The sequence below is a fragment of the Meira miltonrushii genome, assembly GCF_003144205.1.
Source record: "Meira miltonrushii strain MCA 3882 unplaced genomic scaffold FA14scaffold_4, whole genome shotgun sequence".
Taxonomy (NCBI): Eukaryota; Fungi; Basidiomycota; class Exobasidiomycetes; order Exobasidiales; family Brachybasidiaceae; genus Meira; species Meira miltonrushii.
In genome coordinates this window covers 157,008-173,589 of record NW_020289946.1, presented here as the reverse complement: position 1 = coordinate 173,589, position 16,582 = coordinate 157,008, and the positions used below count along the sequence as shown (strand labels likewise).

General features: G+C 44.0%; 6 protein-coding genes across 6 annotated transcripts; 3 read left to right on the top strand and 3 right to left on the bottom strand.

The window, feature by feature from the left end:
• The first annotated feature begins 103 nt into the window (after positions 1-103).
• FA14DRAFT_74540 (uncharacterized protein) lies at positions 104-3,770 on the top strand. Its single transcript, XM_025502807.1, has one exon. It carries the CDS (start codon positions 271-273, stop codon positions 3,697-3,699), a length of 3,429 nt encoding a protein of 1,142 aa, XP_025352771.1. The 5' UTR covers positions 104-270; the 3' UTR covers positions 3,700-3,770.
• Positions 3,601-5,350, bottom strand: FA14DRAFT_161897 (putative ARP3-actin related protein). Its single transcript, XM_025499332.1, has one exon. The coding sequence runs from the start codon at positions 5,152-5,154 to the stop codon at positions 3,841-3,843; it is 1,314 nt and encodes a 437-aa protein (XP_025352770.1). The 5' UTR covers positions 5,155-5,350; the 3' UTR covers positions 3,601-3,840.
• Positions 5,351-5,572: 222 nt separating this feature from the next.
• On the top strand, positions 5,573-7,274 carry FA14DRAFT_191580 (putative t-complex-type molecular chaperone, epsilon subunit; the record flags this gene model as incomplete). The annotated part of the gene is made up of 1 exon (XM_025501873.1): positions 5,573-7,274. The coding sequence occupies one exon, from the start codon at positions 5,573-5,575 to the stop codon at positions 7,208-7,210; it is 1,638 nt and encodes a 545-aa protein (XP_025352769.1). The 3' UTR covers positions 7,211-7,274.
• A 336-nt stretch (positions 7,275-7,610) lies between these two features.
• Positions 7,611-8,558, bottom strand: FA14DRAFT_126375 (putative FEN1-fatty acid elongase; the record flags this gene model as incomplete). The annotated part of the gene is made up of 2 exons (XM_025496744.1): positions 7,611-8,323; positions 8,378-8,558. 2 exons carry the CDS (start codon positions 8,556-8,558, stop codon positions 7,611-7,613), a joined length of 894 nt encoding a protein of 297 aa, XP_025352768.1.
• A 1,670-nt stretch (positions 8,559-10,228) lies between these two features.
• FA14DRAFT_74474 (uncharacterized protein) lies at positions 10,229-14,890 on the top strand. Its single transcript, XM_025502805.1, has one exon. It carries the CDS (start codon positions 10,408-10,410, stop codon positions 14,686-14,688), a length of 4,281 nt encoding a protein of 1,426 aa, XP_025352767.1. The 5' UTR covers positions 10,229-10,407; the 3' UTR covers positions 14,689-14,890.
• FA14DRAFT_74535 (putative sterol delta 5,6-desaturase) lies at positions 14,838-16,244 on the bottom strand. The gene has a single exon (XM_025502806.1). The coding sequence runs from the start codon at positions 16,102-16,104 to the stop codon at positions 15,094-15,096; it is 1,011 nt and encodes a 336-aa protein (XP_025352766.1). The 5' UTR covers positions 16,105-16,244; the 3' UTR covers positions 14,838-15,093.
• Positions 16,245-16,582: the final 338 nt, after the last annotated feature.

Genomic DNA, 16,582 nt, shown 5'->3' with positions numbered 1-16,582 from the left:
TTGACATCATGTGAATTCTTGACAGCCGCGATAGAAGGTGAACCGTATGTTGTATACATGCTGCTAATTGTATAATTTTAGAAGCATACACAACAGTACAGTTGTATTTTTCAACTCCTACTGATTTCAATCAAAGCCACAAACTACACATCTAATCTTCACCATCACTTTCCTTTACCAATCTCAACAGATGAGCGACACAGCTTGATGAGAAGGCTCTAAATATCATTAAAGAAAAGCTTCAGACATACACACGTCTTGTGAGCAAAGATGGACGTAGCACAAGCAAGTCCTGGTGGTCTTTTTGATCCTGCAACATTGGCAGGAGCAGTGACGAATGCAGTAGTTGCAACACAAGCAGCTGCGGCCGCTTTACCAACAATAGTGGCAGCACCTACAACAGCAGCAGCAGAAACACCAAATGATGGTCTTGTAACTCCAACTTCTCAAGCATTACCGGAGTCTAGCATCAGTGATACTCCAGCTTCCACCACACCTGATGAAGCGTCTTCTTCTTCTCCAATAAGCAGTAGTGCCAGTATGTCATCTAAATCGTCTGCTTCTCTTTCTAGCACAGCAAGCAGTACGAATACGGCAGATGCGAAGAATAACAATAACGGAAATGGAGGATACAAATTTCATATTGCATGGCTAATACCTGTCTTTGTAATCTTGGGTCTTTTGTTGATGCTTGCTGTTGGAGGAAAGATTTGGGGCAGAGTTTCGTTTGCCAAAGAACGAGCCGTAAAGAGACAACAACGTTTACTTGCACAACGAAAAGCAAGTATGATTCAACAACAATCACAAAGAAATTCACAAGTAGAATCAGATTATAATGAACAAGGAGAATGGCAAGAGAAAGGATGGGGACAATACAATCATCCTCCTAATCCTGATGAAAGTTTGGAAATGCAGAGAAAATATGCCGAGTTCGATGCAATCGAAGAAGAAGAAGAGGATGAGTACCGCAAGAGTAGCTCTAGTCAAGATCATAGACAGCAAGAAGGTGTGGAGCTTTATGATGGACCTGTACATATGCCATATGATGATGGCAGCGAGACAGAATCCGAACATGAACTCAAAGGGCCACTATCAGCATTAGGAGGTCATCTTGCAGGTCAACGCAACGGACGTGCCCTACCGCCTCCCGCACGAATGGAGATGGAAAGATATGGGAATATGGTCAAAGCAAACAGTTGGTGGAGCGTTCAATGGAATCGTCACTTTGGTGCAGGGGAAGATGATAATGGAAGATATGCAGGAGTTGTAGATGAGGAAAAGAGAAGAAAGTCTAGAGATACTGCTTCTGCCTGGTTGGCCGGCCAAAGAAGTGCTCTTGGATCGACGGATAATCTTGCAGAAGCAACACCACAACAGCAATTAACGGGAAACGCATGGTCACGATTCAAACAATCGATAGGATGGGGCTTTGATGGTTCTTCTCCGGCTTTGGATATGGACAGACGAAATCGTGCTCATGCTCTTGTCCTTACACCTCAACCGCCAACTCTTTGGTCAAGGATACCGCTTGAAGATGATGACAATTACACTGGTGATTTTGCAAGACGGCAGTCGGTAGCATCAAGATCTCATGCGCCTGTTGAGCTGTTCGATGCACCAGTGAACTTGGAACGACAACAATCATTCGGTCGACCTGTAATCTCGTCTATGGCTCTGGACCGAAGCCTTCCACCAACACCTTTTTCGCCCATAGGAACTCCTGCACCTGCTAATGCATTGATGGGACCGAGTGGAAAGAAAAGAGAGGGATCATTGAAAAGAGCTCGAACGATGGAGGCAAATACAAGCACACCAAATTCACAAATCAGTTCAAGGTCGCACACAATGAAAGAACCTAAACGATCTGCACTTTCACGATCGAATACGAGCAACCAAGCTAAACGATCAAAATCATTAAGATTTAGTGAAGATGTCCCTGCAAAACAGCCGGCGGCTGAAAGTGATGAGGAAGACGATGAGAATAATTTGCGCAGGTACAAATCAATGAGTTCTGTAGCTGCTTCTGCTGCAAATGCCGCAAGAGAAAAGGATTCAAAGGCAGGTGCAAGGAAAGAGGGTATGTCCAGACAAAAGACATTCGCTGGGCAAAGTCCAAAGACAAAGCGAAAGCCAGCGCCTATTACTCCAGATGCGGAAGTGGATACTGGCAAGAGTACATTTACTGCTCTTAAACCCGTTCGAGAGGTGCAAAAGAGACCTGTCAATTTTGGTAGCGATGAAGAAAATGATAGCAAGGTTAGCAAACCTGATGGATCATCTCAGATTCCAAGCGTGGACAGCTTTGTGCTAGCGAGATCTCGGACAAAGAAGCAAAAGCAACTTGATCGGATCAATAGTCTTTCAGAAAAGGATTTGAATGCAATGGATGTGGATGAAGAAGCACGGATGAAGATCGACAGCCTCAAAGAACAGATCACAGAACAAGAAGATTTGAATAGATCACCAGATCTACAAGCAGTTGATGATCTGGCAACAGAGATTGACTCAGTCTTGTTGAGCGTGATTGCAAGAAGCAATACCAGTAAAAGTTATGCTCGTTCGGTGGGAGGATTTGCATCTGCAGCACCTACCCCCCACATGAAGGCAACGGAAGAAAATGAAACACCGTCCAAATTCAATAAATCGCCCGCTTTACCTCCTGCCACTCCCACAACCCCAATGACACCTCGAACGATGGCACGTACGGGCACATGGCATAAAAAGAACGGTCGATGGGTTCGTACTTCGCCTACAACGGGAAAAGAACAGATTACCAGTTTGCAAAATACACCAATCGCTGCGATGGGAAAGACTGTTGTTCCCACCTCACCTTTCACGCCGACTGGAAAGACAGGCACAATGAAGCTGCCCACTTCCTTACCAAAAGCACTTTTGTCTGGCTCGCCTGAAAGGAAGATCATCCCACTACCTTTGGGAGATAAGGAAGATCGATATACGCCACACGGTGCAGGTTCGGTAATCTCTTCTCATTCTGCTTCTGGCAGATCGAATGTGAGCGAGACAAGCAACAAATCTTCCAAAGCATCTTTTGCAAATCAATATGCCATCGGAGATAGTCGTGGAAATCTTCGACCGGAAAGTGGTTCAGGATTGATGACGAATAGAAGATCTGTACATTCACAAATAAGTGAACATGATTTGTTCTTCACTTCTCGTCAAGCGCCTTCGTCAACTGGATCTGAAAGTCCAACCAAATCACATTCATTACGCTCCGATCATTCTTCTACTGTCGCTTCGGTAGATGATGATACCGAACCGGAAACACGAGAGAAGACTGGCTTTTCTCCAAAACGCAGAGCTGCATTGGCAAAGAGAAAGGAATCCCCTCGTCGTTATACTGCCAAGCTATCTACCGGTGAAGAAACTGAAGATGAAGATGATGAAAACTTTGATGCAAGTGATATAATTGATGCTTATAACGCACTCAAAACGCCAAAATCCGAAAATGGCGATTCAATCTTTGATGGTGATGAAATTTTATCACCTGAACAAATCAATGCAAATGCACAACAACAACAACAACAACAATATCGTTTACATACCGGAAAATCTTTACGCACGCCAGCTGAAAAGAAGCGTGAAAGACAATATGCTATGGATCGTGTGCAAAGTATTGTCACTCGAGCACATGCAGCCCGATTGCAAAAGACGCCACCAGAATTATGGATGGATAATTAGACAACAACCTCTCTTTCGACTTCTTTTTTACCCTCTTATCTTATCTCTTTATTCACATATTTGATGCTCATCCTCATACTAGAGTGCATTTTATTTCATATATCATTGTGCAAAGTCCAAAAGGTGCAATACTATGAAACTCTAACCAGATGTTCCGAAAACGCTGAAACGACGAACGATACCCGGTCCATGTTCTTCGTAATCAGCTTTTGAGAAACAGAATGAAGGGAAAGTAGGCAAAGAGCCTAACAAACTTGCACCATGGTAAACGGCATATCTTTGCTTTGAATGACTGATCACATTGACATCCAAACCGGATGATCTTGCACCACTTGCTGCTTCGGATGCTGCAATTCGTTTATCAACAATCTCACGTAAATCTTTGCGTAGTCTCTGGCCGAAATGCGGCATCATCGTACTTCCACCGGACAAAACAATGTTGGAGTATAAGCCACGTCGAACATCAACAGGAGATTGTTGAATCACTGTATCGACAACTTCCGGCAAAGGTGTTAGGAAATCAGACGAGAACATTTCAGGTTGGAATAATAATTCACCGGCCAAGAAACGTTCGTATCCGATGTCGACTTCATACTGCCTTCCGGTGACAGAATGGGTGCCATGATACTTTTCAAAGTACTTTGATGGATCAGCGTCGTATCTGCGGAATTCTTTCAAGATCGATTGACATGTGTATCCGTAGTTCTCCTTGATGTGTTCTGCCACACGCCTAGAATCTTCTGGTGGAATGTTGGCAGTCTCTCCACGGTCACGTAGAAGTTGTTGAACAAAGTAGGTGATATCACGACCTGCCAGAGGGATATGCTTGATCGCACTTCCGATCACATATCCTTCTGCGACTGGGATAACGTGTGTTACACCATCTCCACTATCGATCACCGTTCCCGTCAATGTACGATCGGTCACCTTGCTGCTCGTCCAGCTAGCTGCTAAGGCCAAGACTGCTTGCACGGCGATATACAATCCTTTGACATTGAAAGATTCAAACATAATCTCTGCCGTTTGTTCACGATTCTCTGGAGGATTAAGTGGTGGTTCTGTCAACATTGTGTAGTGCTCTTCTGGTTCAGCACGTAAGTATTTGAAAAAGCATTGTTCCCAAAATCGTTCCATCAGATCCCAGTTCTCCACCAAACCATGCTTGATAGGTTGTTCAACTTGATATGTTTTACTGTTTGCGATTGCTTCATCTCCGATAAAGAAGTCTAAATCATCGATTCCTCGTTTTGAAGCAATGTTTGATCCTCCACCGCTACCCAAACCTCCTGGTTTTGATGGTACACTTGGTCTTGATGAACTTGTTGTGCTACCTCCTGCTAAGCTACGGGTTGCGATTGCAGTTGGAAAGACAAAACTTGGATCAGAATTACCCGCCCATCCTGCTTTGGTGAAACCTGTACCGTTATCGATGATGATCACGTTAGAGTGCGACATGATGAGTAGCGGCCAGCAGCAGGCTCAAATTGCACTTTGTAGGAATATTTTGAAGATGAAGATGGCCGTCAATTGAAGGAGAAGATGTGGATGCGAAGGATGATGCTGTGCCCGTGGAGTGGTGTGCATATATCGGATGAACACCACCTTTGGCTGATGATCTGGCTGGCATGGCACAGCGCGCACGGCCCTGAATAGAAACCAGTAGAGTTGTATTCATTCAATACAAATAAGCATGCCCTATTTGTATTACTCTTGAGAAGGTTCTTGTATGTTATTTGTTCACGCGTAAAGCAGCCCCGGGCGCGCTACTGAAAGCATCTTTAAGCTTCTTCTCAAAAAAAGATTATTGAGTGTGAGAAGAATGTCTGCTGCTGATCAACACTTTCATTCAATTCCATATCATTTCCAATACAAAATGGCTGAACCACAAGTAGCCTATGCTCAAGATGAGTATGGGAGACCATTCATTGTTGTTCGCGAACAGGGAAAGAAGACGAGAGCACAAGGTATTCAAGCTTTGAAGAATCATATCGCAGCAGCAAGAACGGTTGCACAAATTGTAAGAACATCTTTAGGACCTAGAGGATTGGATAAAATTCTCATCAGTCCAGATGGAGATATTCAAGTCACAAATGATGGTGCAACAATCATGCAGAATATGGAATTAGAATCCCAGATTGCAAGATTGATGGTTCAATTGTCTTCCAGTCAAGATGATGAAATTGGTGATGGAACAACCGGTGTGGTTGTATTGGCAGGTGCGCTATTGGAACAAGCCGAATCTCTATTGGATCGCGGTATTCACCCAATCAGAATTGCTGATGGATACGAACGTGCTTGCAATGTCGCTGTTGCTCAATTAGAGAAAGTGGCTGATAAGGTAGAATTCGGAGCAGGAAAAGATGAACAAACAGAATTGATGAAGACCGCAAAGACATCTTTGGGCAGTAAAATTGTTTCGCAATTCTCCGACAAATTCGCACGTATTGCAGTCGACTCGGTTCTATCAGTTGCCGATTTGGAACGTAAGGACGTTGACTTTGAGCTAATCAAAGTAGAAGGAAAGATGGGAGGCTCTTTAGAGGATACCTCTTTGGTCAAAGGTGTTGTGATCGATAAGGACTTCTCTCACCCTCAAATGCCTCGTGAAGTGCGCAATGCAAAGATTGCAATTCTCACATGCCCATTCGAGCCACCACGCCCAAAGACGAAGCACAAGCTCGATATCACATCTGTTGAAGAATACAAAAAGCTACAAGAGTACGAAAGGAAAACATTCGAAGATATGATTAAGCGAGTGAAAGAATGCGGTGCTAATATGGTCGTTTGTCAATGGGGTTTCGATGATGAGGCAAATCACTTGCTACTTCAACATGATTTACCAGCAGTTCGATGGGTTGGTGGTCCGGAAATCGAATTGATTGCAATTGCAACAAATGGAAGAATCGTTCCAAGATTTGAAGATCTAAGTCCTGACAAGCTTGGAACGGCAGGTATCGTTCGCGAAGTCAGCTTTGGTACTACACGGGATCGTATGTTGGTGATTGAAGAATGTGCAAACACACGTGCAGTTACAGTATTTGTACGTGGATCCAACAAGATGATCATTGATGAAGCAAAACGTGCTTTGCACGATGCCATCTGTGTAGTTCGTAACTTGATTCGCGATAATCGTGTGGTGTACGGAGGAGGTGCAGCAGAGATTGTTGGATCGGTAGCCGTTTCCAAAGCGGCCGATGAGATTGCCACTTTGGAACAATATGCGATGAGAAGTTTTGCAGCTGCTTTGGATGCAATCCCTCTCGCGTTAGCAGAAAATTCCGGATACAGTCCAATTGAAACATTGGCCGAAGTAAAGAGTCGTCAAATTAATGAAGACGATCCAAAGCTTGGAATCGATTGCATGGGAACGGGTGATAATGATATGAAAAGATGCAGAGTTTTTGATCCTTTGGTTTCTAAACGACAACAATTACTTCTGGCAAACCAACTTTGCCGTGCCGTCTTGAGAATCGACGATGTGATTGAACAACATAATATCGAAGGTGAATAAAAGAGGGGATCGGAATCTGTACATCTTGCGACCTAGTCTGTACTATCTCTTATACTCAAAATAGCATAAAGCAGTTTGATACACATCTAAACGTGATAGCCTGATTGTATGTATGCATTGATTACAGACAATCATTTTCATCGGATTGACGTCTATTTCGGCAGTGACAAGCCCATGCTTGACTGAATAATGATGTCAGGCTGATTGGAACACTTTAGAATTTACAATTTGATCAGGTCTCATTTGATTGAGGATAAGAGTACAGGTTGCGCAGCGCAAAAAAAAAGAGTAACAACAAAAAGGATGTGAGTGAAAAGACAGTGTGGTAGACGATTGTTTTGAAATCCATCCTCCTCTATACTTTTACCAGAGGGTGAAGTTTGAGTTGTGGTTGGGTAATTTATTTGGCTTTACCGTTTGTGACGGCAGCTGCAGGTTTTCCACTAACACCACCTTGCTTTTTCTTGTATGTGTTTCTGTAAAAGATGACAAACAAGACCAAATAACTGCTCAAAACGCCCATTCCCGAAAGGGCGGCAGTTTCTTCACCAGAGCAAGTTCCGTACGATAGACTTGGCATGTTCCATTTGTGGTATGCCCAGTAATTCCAAGAGGCGAAGTAAACAACGAACAAATCAATGATGAATTGTACGATTTGCGAAACGGTAACCATCTTTTTCCATGGGCATCGGATTCCCATTGATGTTAATGCATAATATGCATACATCAAAACGTGAACGGCCAAATTCAAGCAAATTACCACCCAAGAAACGGAAGTCTTTCCTTGTAATTGACTGTAGCATAGCAAAGCGGTTGCAGAATGATGGTAAACGTGCAAGAATGTTAATGGCTTTTCCTTGAATACCATAAAGATTGTGTCAAGCAATTCCCAGTATTTGATGTAATAATTGATAATGTAGAATGTTTCCATGCGCATTGTCCATGCACCAGGGCTGCAAATGGAGTAGTATGGTCCATTACGCCAAACGATTGGCACGATTTCTTCCAACATCAAAGCCAAAAGCCATCCGGATCCAACGCTCAAAGCGATGTTATGTGCCAAGAAAGGATATTTGATGTAAGAGCTTGGGATTAATGGAGGTTCACGTTTACCTTTTTCTGGGGATGCGACCGGAGAGCCACCGTTACGTTGAGCTTTGAGACTACGAATATAAGCACGTAGTGAAAAGATTGTGACCAAGTATGTAATCATTGCTGCAACAACCACATTGATATCGCTCAATGGAGTTTTGCCTAATTCCCATTGCATCACACTTTGCGGAAGATGAGGCACGATGGGTGCCAACACCTTGACTGTGAAGTCATATAGAGGTGTGTTTGATAGCATATTGTGTATGTGTGTTCTCGGGATTGCTCCTTTTGTGAGTGAGGGAATTTAGTATTTGTTGTCGTTGTTGGTGGAGAGGAGAAAAGATGTTTAGAAATGAATGGGATATAGATGAATGTATTTATATGTATTAGGCGGCCCGTAAATAAAGAGAAAAAGATCAACAAATCCGCGCATGAACACGTTCGGATTGCGGACCTACCGAGGAAAAGGAAAAGTTTAAAACTTTTTTGTTTGAGGGTACAAATGCATGAATTGCATATCTCCGATAAATCTCTCTGTGTGTCTGATCACAACCACAACAACAAACAATAACAACACTCCACACTTAGAAGAAGAACACTGCTCTTTAAAGCGGAAACCGGAGAATATCCTCCGTTTATTTTGATTTTTATATTGATTTGGAATCTTTGGCTCTGATTCGGTTCTGATTCGGATACATTCCAATGCCTAAAAGCCTCTTTCGTTTTTTTTGACTTTTGGCATGTCTTTCGATCGCGTGTGTGTTGTTGTGTACCTTTTGTTGAATTTTTTTTCTCTCTTTTTTGGGTCAAATCTAAACTTTTTCCGGTCAAAATTACACACACGCGTGCGCTTCCATAGTGCAGAAATTGTGCCAATCAATGCAATACCAACACAGGCTCTCTCGCTTTTTGCTCACCTGCCAAAGCCGATTTGATTGAACAACACGTCCCTCTCTAATCCGTCTTTTTGGACACGCTAACTCATTCAAGCCCAATGCCAATCGGGGCAAATGTGCCGTTTTTTGCATGCCAACGCGTGCGATTTTAAGGTACACAGAGCGTACTCATGAAATCGTAAGTGGCTGAAGGCAGGTAAGAAAGGGTTTTGCAAGAGTAATTGTGCTATTTCGATGGAATATTTCCATTGCAGATATTCACACGATTAATACGCTTATTCTTTATATATCTTCAATCAAAAGTCAATTGACGCATTAAGCCGCGCGCCCATTGCTTTTGCTGTTACAATCCGGCTTCCTCTCACAGCAAAGGCGTCTTCCGCTCGCCGTATCCGCTTTCCGCTTTCCCGCCCGCAAATCGAACCATCCATCACGGAGATCAATCACAAGATCGAGATGGCGGGTAGAGTGTCATCGAAGATTGTTTGATGGAAATGACAGCAGATTGTTGTAGTCTAATCCGCTTTACATGGCTCAGGGCTCGTGAAGCAAAATCAAGGTCCAATCTTATCCTTTTGTGAATCTTTATCGCGTCGGAGAATAATTATATTGACAAAGACAATCAGTCCAATTCTATGATCCGAAAAGACTATTCAAATTATGAGACAGCTAAACGCCTCTTCGGAGATTTATTGCGTACCTTATTGTTGTCTGACAAGAATCTCCGAGATTGATCAACAATGCAGGTGTCATCGGGGACTTGAAGCTGCTTTTGGACGGCAGAATTCCTTTACTAACCTTAGAGCCAGTATGCTTGTCAATTTCCTTACTGAAATGCTTGTACAATTCTGATAGAATTTGTTTGACATGTGCGAATAGAAGCACTTTGAAGTGTTTGTATAAGATGTGCCCCTTCTTACATAAGCACACTTCTCCCAATTTCCCTCCCTTCAATTAGCGGACCCGCCAGCGCCAACCCACAAAAACACACCAACGCCGCGGGGTGAAGATTAGAACTCCTCAAAGCCACCTCCACGATCCAAAAGAAAGGGTCATTGAAATACATGGCAAACTGATTCATACCATCAACGACAACATTCTTTTGGGGATCATGCATATACCCTAGAACAAAATCAAATTTTTCCTTGCTCTCCATTACGACAACCAAAATAGCCTCACGCCGGTCGTAGAGCGAAACAAGATTCAGAGATGAGCTCATCAAATATACCAAAGAATGACGACAACAAAGAGAACGATCACAAGAACGAAGAAGAAGAGAAGCAAAGAGTGAATGCAGTCCAAAAGAGCAGGCCACAAAATTCTCCAATACTTTCTTCATCTGCTCTTTTCACAACGTTAAGTGTCGTCTTACCAGTAGTCGTAGCTCGTTCAGGATGGTCAAATTTGATATTCGTACCGGTATGCTCGGCTGTCTTACTGCTCAATCCTTGGGTCAGAACATTTTTGGAGCTCAAACCAGTCGATGATGACGACGAAGAAGATGACGATGATGATGTTGCAGATACATCTGATGGCCCAAAGAAGGAAATGTATTCGCCTTTCGATCCAGCTCGAATTGTTCGGCAATTGAATGGCAGCTCCCTCGAAAGCAAAAGCAACAAGAAGAAAGAGTCATCCAGTAAAGAGAAGCTCGCAACGAAAGCACCTCTAGACCGTTCAGGTGCATATGCTGCCTTACGTAGAATGCCTGCAAAGCTACGAACGCCAATAAGCGATTTGGAAGAGCTAATTGTGAGAGATTGTGTTTTGGGTTGGTACAATTATCACAGCTTTGGCGATTCAAGTTTCCCAAACGAAGTACGGTATAGCATCGATCATACGATCGGAAGTATATTTCATGCGACAGAGAGTATGAAAAGTGCTGACGTTTTAGCAGAGCTCTCACTGGCTGCTGCGTCTGTCTTGTTGGTCACCTTGAGGTATCGAAGGCTACACCCTAATCGTGCACCAATCTTTGCCAATGATGAAACACGTATTCAAGCCTTGCGTGAAGCTTTGGATAGGGTGTTTGTGAGACATGCAAGACTGGAAGATGGCAAGTGTGATATCTTGCGAATGCTACTACGAGAGATTATCTGCAAACAGATTTGGAATGCCATTTGCGGAATTGGAGAGCCAGATTTCATCAACCAACAAATCGTAGCATGGGGAGAGAGGAATGCAGTAAAAGAAACTTTGCCAAGCGAGAACGGATACACTGCGCGAGATGGAGGACAAGTAGTCCCAACAGCTGCTGCTCGTTCATCGCCAAAGCCATCTTTGGAAACACAGCAAAGCTTTGCCGGATCTCGTAAAGCCGTTCCAGCTTTCTCGCCACCTCTTCCTCAAACTACCAATCAGGCACCGCAAACGCCTGCAGCTTCACGCAGCAAGCCGACAACTCTTGCAGGAGAACCGCTAACCACGCAACCAAAAGCGATGACCATGCCAAGTCCTTTGTCTAAAAGCGGTATGACACCATCGATGATGTCCCCAACACCTATGCAATCAGCATCACGAGCCAAGATTACTTCGCCAACACCACGAGAGGTGAATGATTATCAAGCAAACCTTTCTTCGCTGCATTCTGGAGATGTCACTTCGCAACCTCAAGAAGGAAAGGGAAAATCGGCTTTACCTCAACCTTCAGAAGTATCAGAAGCTAGCTTAAATGCATGGGATAATGTTATGCCGATGAACTTGCCTCCGAAAGCGCACGAAGGAATGAGTCTACCGGACAGTATCCGAGATAGCATCAAAACATCCGAAGAGAGTTCCACAGCGGAGAGCAGCAAAGGATATTCCATTCCAGAAACGCCAGAAAAACGCAAGAACAATGCAGGTCTAAGTGTACAAACACAGGGTGATGGCAACAGACCACTAGGAAGTGCTTCTACAAGTAGATCGATACAAAGTCCAACAGTGATGTCTGCAGTCTCACCAACAGGCGATACAAGCAGTATGAGCGTACGCCCACCATCACGAGCACCTAGTGCAGCTTCTGGCGGAATACCACCTGCGCCAGAATTGTTTGACGTTCTGTCCAACAAGTCTGATTCAAATGCATTCACACCCTTGAGAGATGCTTTCGAGAATTTCTTAGAAAGGGGTGGCGTGGCAAGTAGAAGTTTGTTCTTCAGTCCTCCTTCAGCGGCAACTGTTGCTCCAGGTGAAGGGGAAGCACTGCTTAAATTGCACGTTGGTCTTTCTGCTTTGGCAAGGCTTGTCCCGGCAGATTCCAATGTGGAAAATGACGAGATCTTTCGTGAAGATGCATATGGAATCTTGTCAAAAGCATATCATAACCTTTCAGACGTTGATGATGGCGTTGCAGGACGAGCGTTGCGTGAAGCATTGGTTGGTGCTTTGAACCAAATACAAGAATCGGAAGAATTGACTTTACGACAAATTTTACGTCCGGTCGAAACATCGCTTTGGAACAGATTGACCGGTCTTTATGAGTACTTTTGGAAAGAGACTTGCACAAGACCGAGCGGGGGTACAGCTGCAGGTCGCTCTGGCTCAACCGCTCACAGCGGTAGTAATACACCCTCGAGATCCTCTTTCGCATCCGAACAAAGACCAAATGTCAAAAGACTATCGCGTGAGGTGCAAGGAACGTCGGATTTGACACGAACACCAAGTATGGATTTGGCATACGAGCCGCGAAGGAAGCAGCCACATGGATCTTCATCAACGGACTCTAATGTATTCACTGGTCCATCTCTTTCCCCAACGAAAAGTTTGGCACCTTTGCCTGAAGGTAGAAATCCTCCTAGACCAGCTTCTAGCCCACCAATGAAAGCACCAACCTCACGAGCACCCCAAATAGTCGAACAAACTTCCCAAAATGGTGCTGGAAGTAAGGCTAGCACGGCTTCTACTGCAATGCCACCGCCGCCGCTTCCACCGCAAAAGCGAGATGGTCTTCAAAGACCGGCACCAAGGCGACCTTCTCAATCTACACTTGAGATCACCGTGACGGATGTTTCGCCAAATGCAGAGCGACCGAACTCAAATGTTGATCTACGTTCATTCGAGGTGATGATTGCTGTTGAAGGATTGGTATCACAATCGGGTGGATTCGTTTTATTGCGTAATTGGAGAGATTTTCAACAATTACGAGAAGAATTGAACAGGTCAACTTCTCTGCCTCCTCTGGCAAATCCTCCGCCTGAAGGAAGAGGAAAAGGTAGTGCGATCTTGACACGGGAGATTGAAGCATTTTTGCAAAATTTACTTACAAGCCCTGTCCATATGACCAGTGAAGCGGTACAATATTTTGTCGATAAAGGAAGGGCAGGCGAAAGCGGCGAAACGGATAATTCTGATCGAATTGGAGCATTGATGGAAAGTTTACAATTAAGCAAAGGATTGAACTTAGGTAGAAATTTTGCAAGCGGGATGGTAAACACAATCCAAAAAGGTACACGAACGGCAGTTGGTTTGGCTCCAAGTGTGCCGGGGTTGGGGGATGCTCAATCTGATGCATCACCTGTTCCTTCAAGATCGGATACGTTCGAAGGAGTAGCAGGACCTGAATTGGCACATTTGCCAATCGGAGCACGACCATCTCAAGGAGCTGGTCATGAGAAGGTGGCAAGACAAGGATTGGGAATACGTGGAAATGATTGGCCGCGATCTGAACAAGTGAGCCGTGATGCGCCACACACGCACAGAAGAGTTCGATCGTCTGATCTTGCATCAGGTAAAGATCAACAACAATCTCCTGTCTTGAACCGCTCGCCAACATCACCCGAACATTTCCCTTCTACGGCCAGTATACCCACTTCGGGTCCAGCATCTGAATTATCACAAGCTGATTTGGATAATCTGTTGAGTTGCATCTTTGCAATTGCTGATGAAGCATTCAATCTTTCAGGCGGTTGGACGTTTAGACGTGGAATGTTGCGTGTTTTTGAACAGATTGTTCGGACGCAATACTGGTCAAGCATTCTTGGTGTGTTTAACAACATGGTTCATTCACTCTCTCATGAACAAGTGGGAAATTGGTGTAAGGATGCAAAGGTGAAGTTTTGGCCTGATGAACCTTCCAGTAAGGCAGCGATGGCAGCCGCAGCTGCTGCTGCTCAAGCAAATGCGTCTGCCGCCCAGCAAGCTTCTAGCAAATCACAACCGACCGCTGGAGAAGGAGAAGGTTTCGGTGATGCAGTCGTGGAAGCGGCATTGGATGCTACTCAAGCAGTCACAGAAGAGGCAGCCGAAAAGACTGGCTCTGGACCGGGTACGAACGCAAATGCTGTTCCACCCAAACGAACGGTTGCTCAAATGGCAGCCACGCATGCAAGAGCACAACAAATCTTGCTATCACATGTTCCTTCCAGTTCGGCATTCTTTTTTGGACCAGGAGGAAGACAATCATGTGAACGTGCAGTGATTTGTGTTCATGAAGAAATCACTCAACCTACTACCAGTTTGGATTTAGTCTTGACGGTTGTGTTGAAATTGTGCGATATTGCTGCACGTTGATGGGAAATGTACAATAAAATTACTTATGTCGGAACCCTTTGCTTTATGATAATGCGCTCTCTCTACATATATGTTTCAATACGATAGATTAGTAGTAGTAGTGTATAAATTGTATGAATAGGCAAGCAAGAACATCACTAAAGATTGATCAAAGCTGCCGTGCGAACGTAGCAAAAAGAGGATGAAAAGAGATAAAAAAAGAGGGTATAAATGTACACAGAAACTTGGAGTTGCATGAAAATCCCAAAAAAAAATGGTCGAGACAAGAGATTTTGCCGCTGTGTACATTGAAACAAGTAAAATACGTTGAAAAGTTTGTCAGACACTTTGGTGAGCATATGACGAGAAATGATTGTCCGTTCATCCATACAGAAAAGGTTTTTTCTTTTTCTTCTATCGCCACATTTATTGTGATTTCTTCACTTCTTTTCCAACATCCAAAAGTGGATCATCTTCAGCTTTAGGTGCCCGATACGATCCTCCCAAACGATCACATCCAGTAAAGTATTGACCGTAATTGACGTTGAAATAAAGGTGGTGTAGGGTATGATGAGAAGGTCCGTTGATAACTTTTTCTAGTGGACTGTTGCAAATCATATCACTGTCATGGATCAAGATTGACCAGCAGTTAACAAACACAAATAATCCAATATAGATAAATCTGTGAAGAGGGAACAAGAACACAAAGATGTGATAAGGCAAAGATTGTGCGTATCCGTCCAATGGGTGGAATGCATGAGAGGCAAACGGAGTTGGAACGAGCCATTTGTGATGGGGCTTGTGAATATGCTTGTACAGTCTTGGATGATGTTCTAGTCTGTGAACCCAGTAGATGCATGCATCCGTAAAGACGAGGAAGAATGGAATACTGAAGATTGCATAGGCCAATCCGTAATCGGAAATGTTTTCGTACAACATCGAATGACCCCGAACTTCTGCGATGAACCAAGGTAAAGTCAATAGGTCCAAAGGAGCGAAAGCGCGTAAAGAGCATTGAATTTCCAGTTTAACTTGATTTTTGAGGAATCTTGGGTGATTCTTCATATCGTGATTGAAGACGAAGTAATAAGAGAATCCAGCGAAAGAGAAGTAAAGCAAGAGAATACCCAAGAAGGTGATTGCATATAGGGAAAGACATTGACGTAGAAGATGGTCACGTCCCCAAGCACTGACGCCATCTAGAGCTTCCATGCCGCTTGTTGCATTGCTTGCCCATGCATTACTGAGATGGGATGTGAAATTGGAGGTTGTGCTGGAAGATGGTCTTGCACCTGCAACTTTTGAAGAGCGGATTGTGTTTGAGACAGCGTGATGCGAAGATCCTGCGTTTGCTAATGATCTGGGAAGAGCAGGTACAGCCCATGCCCAGAAACGGTCCAAGACCAAATCATCGGCCATCTGTAAAACGAAATCCATTTTGCTTGTTTGTCAAGAAAAGTGGCAAAGGAGTTCGAGTGTCGCGTGTTGTTTTGTGGATGGGGTTGAGAAGAGGCTTGTGGCAAGGATGAGAGTGAGGTTAAGTGAACTTTGATATCCTTCTGTGGCGATGCTAGAAGGATGTGAAGAACACGTATGAAAAGCTTTGGCGGTGAGAGAAAGCTTTATCAGTTGTGCTTGACCTTTATCTGATCTTGACGTGTGTCAACTTTGGTTAACGCGTTGACAGGTCGAGCTTGGTCTGGTGATGAGTGATTGATGCTACTTGAAGATGGAGTGACCTCTTCTTTGATAGCCGGATTAGAAGCTGAAGTGATGATGATGATGAACGTAATGAAAATCGCGACAAGATCAACAAACATTAATACCCCGTCGGCGAACAGACGGAGATTGGGCAGAGAAGAATTTCATACCTTTGTGCGAGAGAGAGTGAGCGAACAGCAAATGGGCAGATAAA